General features: G+C 48.4%; 1 protein-coding gene across 1 annotated transcript in view; it reads right to left on the reverse strand.

Moving 5' to 3' along the window:
- The window catches only part of ypel2a (yippee-like 2a), a 52,277-nt gene extending 44,543 nt beyond the window's left edge, over positions 1-7,734 (reverse strand). The window contains exon 1 of the mRNA XM_085964722.1: positions 7,528-7,734. Coding sequence (XP_085820848.1) covers positions 7,528-7,644 — 117 coding nt within the window. The 5' untranslated portion in view covers positions 7,645-7,734. The remainder of the gene's footprint in view (positions 1-7,527) is intronic.
- Positions 7,735-11,477: the final 3,743 nt, after the last annotated feature.

Here is an 11,477-nt window from a genome sequence, read left to right on the forward strand (position 1 = left end):
GCCCAGGCAACAGAAGGCGCAACCGCCAATGGTTGAGCGATTAGAATCAGGGATGCTCAAAAGGGCAGAATTAGAGGAGCGCAGATATCTCAGGGGAGTTGTGGGGCTGAAGGAGATTACAGGGATAGGGAGGGTCGAGGCCATGGAGGGATTTGAAAACAAGGATGAAAATGTTAAAATCGAGGTGTTGCTTAACCAGAAGCCAATGTAGGTCAGTCAGCGAGCACAGGGGTGATGGGCGAACAGGACTTGGTGCGAGTTAGGACACGGGCAGCCGAGTTTTGGATGACCTCAAGTTTACGTAGGGTAGAATGTGGGAGGCCAGCCAGGAGTGCGTTGGAAGTCAAGTCTAGAGGTAACAAAGGCATGGATGAGGGTTTCAGCAGCGGATGAGCGGAGGCAAGGGCGGAGACGGGCAATGTTACGGAGATGGAAATAGGGGCAGTTTCATACTTTTGTTTAAAGAAAATCCTGCATTTATATAAAACCTCAAAAACATTTTACAACCTCAGGGAATCCTCAAGTGCTTTACAGTGAAGTACTCCTGATGTGACTCTGTAACTGTGACGGACGCTGTTGCAATGTAGGAAAACACGGCAGCCAACTTGCGCACAGCAAGCTCCCATAAACAGCAATTGGACAATGACCAGATAATTCGTTTTGAGTGATGCTGACTCGGATGACTTTTGGCCAGGACACCGGGGAGAACCGGGAAACTCGAGGAACAGCACCTCATCTTCCGATTAGGCACTTTACAGCCTTCCACACTCAATATCGAGTTCAACAACTTCAGATCATAACCTCGGCCCCTATTATATTTTTATATTTTTAATCCACACTTTTGGTTTGTGACTTTTCCTTTTTTTTCCTCTCTCCCACATGGCAGCTGTCTCTCACTCTGCCAGCGCATTTCACACTTCATTTAGAGCCATTGTCTGTTTCTTTACCTGCCCGATTACCATCTCGTCTCGCCTTGAATATCTCTCAATGTCTCTTCTTTCATCCCCTCCCCCATTTCCCAGCCCCCAAACTGCCTTTTAATCTTTTCATTTCCTGCCTTTTCTCTCAGTTCTGTAGAAAGGGTTTCGACCCGAAATGTTGACTCTGTTTCTCTCTCCACGGATGTTGCCTGGCCTGCTGAGTTTTTCCAGCATTTTCTGTTGTTATACCGGGGAGAACTCCCCTGCTCTTCTACGAATAGTGGCCGTGGGATCTTTTACATCCACCCGAGAGAGCAGACGGGGGCCTCGTTTTAATGTCTCAGCTGAAAGGCGGCACCTCCGACAGTGCGGCACTCCCTCAGCACTGCAGTGGGAGAGTCAGCCCGGATTACATGCTCAGGCCTCTGGAGTGGGACTTGAGCCCACAACCTTCCGACTCAGAGGCGAGAGTGCTGCCCACTGAGTCACATGTTTGGCAGGTTTTATTAAATACTCTCGCCAACTTTTACGTTCAATAAAAAAAAAAGCTGCGAGTCCATCGGTGGCTGCAAATAAATCTTTCTGACCCAGAATAAACGGCTTCACAATAAAACCGTTGTTTCTGTCACGTTCTCTGGCTGGTCAAGGGGGTGTTAAGAGGATTTCACCAGCTTAACACGCCCAGCTTCTGAAAGCAAATAAATACACATGGATCCACTGGGATATCCAGTGTGCTGATGTTTCTGACTCCTGACCTCTACTCTATTAATAACTCAATGACAGCAGAGCAGCGGCATACTGAATATCAGCTCGTACTTTGCTTTTCCGCAGTTTGTCCGTCCCTGGCTGACTTATTTAGTCACTTCCAGCAACGCCACCCAGTTTTCTTTTAAACTTAAAAAAAAACCAAAGTATTTCCCCGCGTCCTGTTTCACTAATCTCTCTTGTTCGCTTATGTCTCGCTCTTTCCTCTGCTCCTGGCGGGCTGCAGTTAGTTCCACGGGTGTCGTGGCCGCAGCGCTGACCAGAGGTGGCCCACTCAGTCACATAGAAACATGGAAGATAGGAGTAGGAGTAGGCCATTCGGCCCCTCGAGCCTGCTCCGCCATTCAATGAGATCATGGCTGATCATCCAAACTCAGTAGCCTGTTCCTACCTTCTCCCCATATCCCTTGATTCCTTTAGCCTTAAGAAATATATCGAACTCCTTCTTGAATGTATTTAATGAATTGGCCTCAACTGCCTTGTGTGGTAGAGAATGCCACAGGTTCACCACTCTCTGGGTGAAGAAATTCCTCCTCATTTCAGTCCTAAATGGTTTACCCCTTATCCTTAGACTGTGACCCCTGGTTCTGGACTCCCCCGCCATTGGGAACATCCTTCCTGCATCTAGTCTGTCTAGTCCTGTTAGAATTTTATAAGTTTCAATGAGATCCCCTCTCATTCTTCTAAACTCTAGTGAATATAAGCCTAATCGACCCAATCTCTTTTCATACGTCATTCCTGCCATCCCAGGTATCAGTCTGGTGAATCTTCACTGCACTCTCTCCATGGCAAGAACATCCTTCCTCAGATAAGGCGACCAAAACTGCACACAATACTCAAGATGTGGTCTCACCAAGGCCCTGTACAACTGCAGCAAGACATCCTTGTTCCTGTACTCGAACCCTCTCGCTACGAAGGCCAACATACCATTTGCCTTCTTAACCGCCTGCTGCACCTGCATGCTTACCTTCAGCGACTGGTGCACAAGGACACCCAGGTCTCGTTGCACTTCCCCCTTCTCCCAATCTATTGCCATTCAAAGAATAATCTGCCTTCCTGTTTTTGCCAAAGTGGATAACCTCGCATTTATGCACCTTATACTGCATCTGCCCAATCACCCAACCTGTCCAAATCATCCTGGAGTTTCTCTGCATCCTCCTCACAGCACACACGCCCACCTAGCTTTGTGTCATCTGCAAACTTGGAGATATTACATCTAGTTCCCTCGTCTAGATCATTAATATATATTGTGAATAGCTGGGGTCCTAGGACTGATCCCTGCGGTACCCCACTAGTCACTGCCTGCCACTTGGAAAAAGACCCATTTATTCCAACTCTTTGCTACCTGTCTGCCAACCAGTTCTCTATCCAAGTCAGTACCTTGCCCCCAATCCCATGTGCCTTAACTTTACACGCTAATCTCTTATTCGGGACCTTATCGAAAGCCTTCTGAAAGTAGCAAGTAGCAGGAGTGGAATTGGATTAAAATCCGGATGCCAGGGAAGAAATGGCGGCGGAAGCTGCCCGATTATGGGGACAACGCTACCAGTTCCCAAATAAGTGAAGTGTAGTCACTGTTGTAATGTAGGAAACGCAGCAGCCAATTTGCACACAGCAAGCTCCCACCAACAAGGTGATAATGACCAGATAATCTGTTTTTAGTGATGTTGGTTGAGGGATAAATATTGGCCCCAGGACACCGGGGGAGTACTCCCCTGCTCTTCTTCAAAATAGTGGCAGTGGGATCTTTAACGTCAACCCGAGAGAGCAGACAAGGCCTCGGTTTAACACTTCTTCCGAAAGACGGCACCTCCAACAGTGCAGCACTCCCTCAGTACTGCACTGGAGTGTCAGCCTAGATTCAATGTGCTCAAGTCTCTGGAGTGGGACTTAAACCCACAACCTTCTGACTCAGAGGCGAGAGTGCTACCCACTGAGCCACAGCTGACACATCTAGGCTGTCCTAATATCTACATACGTGGCTCAGTGTCAAATAAGGTCTGATAACTCTCCTGTGAAGCACCTTGGCCAGACAAATACAACAGGATGCTCTCAAGAGAAGGCGTAGGCCCACATGTACTTTCTTCCACTTTAAGACTAGCAGAATAATGATGTTACGACACTGTACAAACATCTACTGTCCTAGATTTATAAATCAATGCAATGAGCCAAACAAAAAAGAGTGTACAGATTCAGAGTGGAAGTAGAGGCTGCTCAGTCCTGTCTGTAATAATCAGCCTCAGAGCAGATCTCAGGAGCTCTTTATAAGCACCAATCTCTTAGCTTCAAGTCATTGCCAGATTACAGGGAGCAACCGATAAAACAGTCACTGGATGGGTGGGTTTTAAAGCACACAGCTCAAAGAATCCCACCTGCTCAGATCTCCGACGGTTCAGATGGTGGGTGGAACTGGTTCAATCCCTGGGCCGTGCCAGGTTAGTCGATTCGACGCCGACTAGATTACGCGCTCAAGGCCTGAAATGGGGATTGAAACCATGACCTTCAAGCCCAGAAACGGAGCTGCGACCAAACCAACACTACCGCTCAACGGCAATGCTTAGCAGAAGCAATTAAAATGTGAAGCTAGTAAGAAACAAGTCCTTTTCTGTAAAGTGCATCCCTTCCCATGACACATGACACTATCTTTATATTACATCAACAACAACAACTTGCATTTTTATAGCGCCTTTCACAACCTCAGGACATTCCAAAGCGCTTTACGGCCAATTAAGTACTTTTTGAAGCATAGGCAATGTATGTAACGTGGGAAACGCGGCAGCCAATTTGTGCACAGCAAGCTCCCACAAACAGCAATGTGATAATGAGCAGATAATCTGTTTTAGTGATGTTGACTGAGGGATAAATATAGGCCCCAGGGCATAAGGAGATATTAGGACAGGTGACCAACTGCTTGATCAAAGAGGTAGGCTTTAAGGAGCAACTATTGGAGAGGCGGAGAGGTTTAGGGAGGGAATTCCAGAGCTTGGGGCCTATGAAGATAGTTGACTCCGTATCGCCCACACTCACTCAGGAGTCGATGGACAGGTATCATCGCACCCACTCTCCCTCCCAGTGAGCAAATGCTTCTGAACTTCAAACACTGGAGTCAGGAAATCTCTCGACACGCTGGGTGAGAAATCCTGTATCGCGCTGTCCAGCTCCATGCCGTGCCTGCTCTGACTGCTCATTCTGGCCCGCTCTCACTGCCGGGTTAGATGTTTCCCCCTGGGATATTTCTCACTTGTGCAATTATCAGAAAACATAAGCAGCCCACCCCAGGGGGTCAGACAGAGGCTACCAGCCTCCTTCCACCACCCCCCCACACTGCCCCCCCCCCACACACACACATTGCCCTCCCGCCATCCTAAAACCCAGCCTCTCCTGTATCCACTGGCACTTGAACTTGAACTTCTCCAGCAAGCTCTTGCATTGCAGATTAAATCCGACTCCAGTCCTATTGCAAAGTGCAGTAATTTCATCCACCATCTTTGCTCCCACTGAAACCTTGGCGTGACATGGCAAAAAACTTTGCAGGAGATCGGAGTCTGGCCACGACCCTACCATCGGAACAGGCGGAGGCCATTCAGCCTCTCCAGCCTGTTCCGCCATTCAATTAGATCGTGACTGATCCGTATCTTAACTCCATCTACCCGCCTTGGTTCCAGAACCCTTAATAACCCTCACCTAACAAAAATCTATCAATCTCAGTTCTGAAGTTTTCAATTGACCCCCAGCCTCAACAGCTTTTTGGGGGGAGTTCCAGATTTCTACCACCCTGTGTGTGAAGAAGTGCTTCCTGACATCACCCCTGAAAGGCCTGGCTCTAATTTTAATGTTTTGCCCCCCTCGTCTTGTCTCAGTTGAGTCGGCATATGCAGTCCAGCTGTACTCCGCCAACATTTTGGCCAGGATACTGGGGAGAACTCCCCTGCCTTTCTTCGAAATAGTGCCGTGGGATCTTTTACCTTCCAGACGTGAAGCCAGATGCGGCCTCGGTTTAACATCTCATTCTGGTCTCCCCCACCAGAGGAAATAGTTTCTCTCTCTCTCTCTCTCTCCTATCGAATCCTTTAAGCATCTTAAACACCTCGACTAGATCAGCTCCCACGGTTGCGAAACTTTTTGAAAATCTGTTTACTTAAGAATTTTGCAATCCATCTCTGCAGGTGGCGAGAGCGTACGATACTGGAACAAAGGCAGAGTCTCCTGACACGGGTGTCAGCTTGACTCACACGGGACCTCTCTTGCCTCTTGAGCCAGGAGGTCATCCTGCTCCAGGCCGACACTGCAGTACGGTACCGCGGGAGCCCTGCGATGCTCGAGGCACCGGCCCTCAGATGAGACATTAAATTGGGATGCCCATCTTCCTGTCCAGGTAGAGGTTAAAGGGCTCCTGGTCATATTTGAAGGAGGAGCAAAGCAGCTCTTCCAGTGTCCTGAACAACAATCCTTCCCCCAACCAACACCAGGGGGAATGACCGATTAGTTGTCTTTTTTGGGATCTTGCTGTGTGCAAAATGGCTGCTGCACTGGCCTACCTAACCAAACTTGAATGCAATTCCTTGTATGTGAAGAGCCTTGGGATGTTGCAGAGTGATGCAATAAAGTGCTTTATAAAGGCAAGCCTTTCATTTTCTTAAAGCCAAGCGTAACATTTGTTTGGTCACAGCAGCCAAGTGAGTCATTCCTACATTAATTACTGCAGTGTGGAAAATATGGAGACCAAACTCCATGAACATGAGAATCCCTTGGGGGTGGGAAAGGGCCCATGGAGAGCAGGGCGAAGGGTCATCTCGTCAGTAAACAAGTGCAGGGACTAACAATGATTGGAAGGAGCACAACGACCAAATGAAATGGCCAACAGATTTAGACCCCAGAGGAGGGTGCAGCCCAGGAGATCGCCCATCCCAGAGAGGAAGGGAAAAGGCAGGTCCCCAGAACAAGCCTCTCACCTCCCGGACAACAAATAAGTCATGCAGGAAGTTCAGGAGACTCTTCGGAATCAAGCACCAGGCAGCCACTTGCAGAGACTCCGGGAGAGAATCTGGAACTTGGCCAACCTGCATTGGATTCAACAGAAGGAGAAGACACTGGGAAAACAGCCACACGGATCCAGGTAGATCATGGTAGCAGTCCCAACTGTCACTATGCAAGTGTGACACATCTACAATAGATGGTCTATTGAATGATCCATGTGCAACCCAACGGGAAACCCAGGATACAATAAGAAGTATCAAAATTAATTTTGACCCCAGTTAGGGACTTATTTCCACCCCAGCTCAGTGTCGTCCAATAGCATTCACTCTATGGCGACACTATTTTGGCCACAGGCTCTCGTTCTAGTGGCAAGCGCCTTACACACACTCACACAATACAGGTACCTGTATTTCACATGTATATAATTTACTTAACTAACATCTCCCACTGTTCAGTAACCAAGTAAATTAAGCACTCAAAACAATCAAAAGACACTCGCACACTCTGCTTTTCGCCTTTCCATTTTATCAACAAAAAAAGTTAAAAGTTCATGTGCATGCACCGTGCTAATCGGAGTATTGAGATCACATGCCCGGTTGTGTCTATTACCCATAGCCCTGGGAACGGCTGTGTGACTCAGTACCATAGCACACTTACCCACTGTGGGGGTTAACGATTATGTTCAAAACCACCAGAGGAACATTCCTTCAGCAGCAGACATCAATTGAGGTTCGAAGCCGCTTTCTTGCTCCAGGTTGCCCCGTGAACTGTGTGTACACAATCCCTCCGACACTCCCTCCTCCCCATGACCACACGTCCCCCACCCCCCCGTCCCCTTTATTTAAAGTCCTGATTAGGTCGGTACCTTTGAGATGAGCTCGTCGTGGTTGGCGAGATGGGCCCGGCAGTGGATGCAGCTGTACGTCCTGTGGCAGGTGGGCAGGTAAGCCTGGAATGTCTTGGACCTCGTCATCTTCACCATGGGGGCCACTGGACGCAGCGCGAACTCCGGGCTGCTCCGGCACGTCGGCTCACACGGGAAGCACTGGAGCACGCAGGTGAAGGCCGTGGTGTGGCGAGCGGGCGGTGTGGCAGGGTTCCACACGCTGCTGGGGGAGGGGGGGGGGGGGGGAGGGGGTGGGGAGTGGGAGGAGGGGGGCCACTGGCCTTGGAAAGAGAGAGGGGCGGCCAAAGGTCAGCCAACCTGGCACAGAGAGAACCATTTGTTAGTGCGGTAGAGAGACAGTAATCATTCTGGCCCATAGCGCCAGCTCTGATTAGAACATAAGAAATAGGAGCAGGAGTCAGCCATTCGGCCCCTCGAGCCTGCTCTGCCATTCAATAAGATCATGGCTGATCTTAGATCTCAACTCCACTTTCCTGCCCCATCCCCATAGCCCTTGATTCCCCTAGAGTCCAAGAATCTATCAATCTCAGCCTTGAATATACTCAACAACTGAACACCCACAGCCCTCTGGGGTAGAGAATTCCAAAGATTCACAACCCTCGGAGTGAAGAAATGTCTCCACATCTCAGTCCTAAATGGCCGACCACTTATCCTGAGACTGTGCCCCCTAGTTCTAGACTCTCCAGCCAGGGGGAAACAACCTCTCAGCATCGGCCCTGTCAAGCCCTCTAAGAATTTTATACATTTCAATGAGATCACCTCTCATTCTTCTAAACACGTGGTCTCCAGCCTACTGACTCCAATTAGTGCTCTAGTGGCATTAACGGCTGTCACTGGGGTTCAGTGCAAAGGGTGGGTGTGTAAAATATATGCTACGTCCGCTTGAATCTGTTTCCAATGGCTGAAGGGTCGATAACCAGAGGGCACAGATTCAAAGAACCAGAGGCGACAGGAGGAAAAACTATTTTACGCAGCGAGTGGTTAGGATTTGGAATGCACCGCCTGATAGGGTGCTGGATACAGATTCAATAGGAGCCTTCAAAAGGGAATTGGATAAATACTTGGAGAAAAGATTGCAGGGATCTGGGGAAAGAGCGGGTGGAGTGGGACTAACTGGATTGCTCTTCGAAAGAGCCGGCGCAGACTCGATGGGCCGAATGGCCTCTTTCTGTGCTGTACTATTCTATGAACTGTGAAGAACTCCTAGCAATGCCCCTTTCAAATGCATGCCTGTTGCCATCACTTTGAGTTGTACAGCACTAGGGTGAGGGACTGGTGACTGGGGCAATTTGTGATGTTGAATCAAGTGGATCGCTGAAGTGAAGTGGTTTAAGTGTGATTTTTTTCCCCCTCCCCCCTTGTCTTGGTACCGATATGCGAAAGGAGCCAAGAGGAGTGGGACTAGTTGGAGAGCTCTTTCAAAGAGGCACAATGGGCCAAGTGGCCTCCTTCTGTGCTGTATCATTCGACGAGCCTAGAAACAATACTGCGGATGTTGGACCACAGCAGGGTAGCAAGTGGGCTGTAGTGTGCCCGCCTTGGCAATGAGCAGAGCCAAGGCACACTCGAGAGAGAGAGAGAGAGAGAGAGAGAGAGAGAGAGAGAGCGCGCCCACACCCAAGCAGAGGCACTCTGCATGTCCCTCTGGCAACCAGCCCAGCAAGGGCACTGCCAGAGAGGCTGGTGAGGAGCAGGCCTGCCTGCTCTCTTGCTCAGTAAGATCATGGAAGCCACGGGTGTACCGACAGAGGGAAGGATTTTTTTTGAGCATGAGCCTGCCTTCTCTTTTCCAGGTTTCCCTGGGCCGGCCACCCTCCCTAACTGAGAGGGCAGTGGGCTGACCCACTCCTCGCCCGCAGCCACTGCGGCTGCTGCAAGAAACTTTACAACTGGCCCAGGGATTGCTTGCAACACATTTCAGCATCCCTGAATTTTAGCTATGAGCAAAGATTGGATAGGCTGGGGTTGTTTTCTTTGGAACAGAGGCGGCTGAGGGGAGATTTAATTGCGGTGTATAAAATGATGAGGGGCCTGGATAGAGTGGATAGGAAGGATCTAAATGTACACTCTCAGGAGCCGCAAGCCTACATTTCGTTGTACTGCGCTTGTGCACTAACAATGACAATAAAGTTGATTATTATTATTATTATTATCTCCCTTAGCAGAGAGGTCAATAACCAGGTAACATAGATTTAAAGTAATTGGTAGTAGGATTAGAGGGGCGTTGAGGAGAACCTTTTTCACCCAGAGGGTGGCGGGGGTCTGGAACTCACTGCCTGAAAGGGTGGTAGAGGCGGAAACCCTCACATTTAAAAAGTACTTGGATATGCACTTGAAGTGCCGTAAACTGCAAGGCTATGGACCAAGAGCTGGAAAGTGGGATTAGTTTGGATAGCTCTTTTTCGACAGGCGCAGACACGATGGGCCGAATGGCTTCCTCCTGTGCAGTAAATTTCGATGATTTCTATGAACCCAATAGGGAAGGACCCAACCTCATTACAACAGAACTGCTCAAATCAGCAACACAGAGTCTTTGGGGAAAACAAATCACAGATTCAAGTCCCAGCACTCTTTGAAATACCGCACCACCCTGTAATCACCAAGAAAAAGTGATTTGAAGTGGGGAGGGGCATTGAGGTGATGTCAGCCCCCCCAACGTTATAAAAACAACAAAGCACAAATATATTCGCCGAAGCTACAGAGTGTGATGCTTAATTAAAAGAAAGACTTGCGATATTGGTTGAGGGACAAATATTGGGCCCAGGACACTGGGCAGAACTTGCCTGCGCTTCTTCAAAATAGTGACCATGGGATCTTTTACGTCCACCCGAGGGGGCAGATTTAGTGTCATCTCAGTTTAATGTCTCACCCGAAAGACGGCACCTCCGACAGTGCGGCACTCCCTCAGTACTGCGCTGGGAGTCTCAGCCTTAGATTTTTGTGCTCGAGTCTCTGGAGTGCGATTCGAACCCACAACCTTCTGACTCAGAGGCGAGATTGCTACCCGTTGAGATAAGGCGAACACAGCTAATTAAATCCTACAGCTGAAGAATACATTCCCTGTGGGATATTTAAAGATTGTTTCTTTTTCGCTGCGCCTCTCCAATTAATTTTCACCTACGGAAACGGTTTGCCAATATTAATCTTTAAAGGGACCAAAAAACCAACTTCAAAATACTGAAAATACTGAACCAAACCCGGGTTTCTCAATTTTAAAAAACTCTGACCAGTTCAAACTGCAATGACTAAAGCTTTGATTTACTGGAGAAATTATGCTTTAGCTAACATTTTGGCAGCGCTACTGGCTTTGGAATATAATACACTGGATTAACATTTAAAAAAAAGACTTCTGCACACACTTCCGAATGTGGGTGGATGTCTAAACTCAAGGCTGCTACTTTGATATACTGTACCAGCTGGATTACTGTACTACCAATTAATTTTTTAAAAATTATAATAATCCTACTAATTCTACAGGGAAACAGCAAGGAACTAGGATGAGATTAGTCAGTTCTAGCTGAAGAGTTAACACCAGTAGAGACACGATGGGCAGAATGGCTTCCTTCTGTGCTGAAATTTCTACCATTCCGTAAACCAGACAGGAGCATTAGATAGGGTGCAAACTCTCGTTCTTTATAAATGATGCAAATACCTTGTGGTTGTTACTACACTTTCAGACCTGCGAACACTTTGATGCACAAGTGCGGGGCTGTGTTATAATGCAACAGGGGGAGTGGAAGTCACTCGAGCACTTTACTAAAATCAGAATATTTGTGAAATGCAGGTACAGTGTAATAGAACAGTGTGCAAGAGTTAGGTGTCAGCCTTGGCTGAGTTCGCCTCGGAGTCAGAAGGTTGTGGGTTCGAGTCCCACTTCAGAGACTTGAGCACAAAAAATCCTGGCCGAC

Source organism: Somniosus microcephalus, chromosome 22 (assembly GCF_052327205.1).
Source record: "Somniosus microcephalus isolate GS21.2 chromosome 22, FLI_Smic_1.0, whole genome shotgun sequence".
Taxonomy (NCBI): Eukaryota; Metazoa; Chordata; class Chondrichthyes; order Squaliformes; family Somniosidae; genus Somniosus; species Somniosus microcephalus.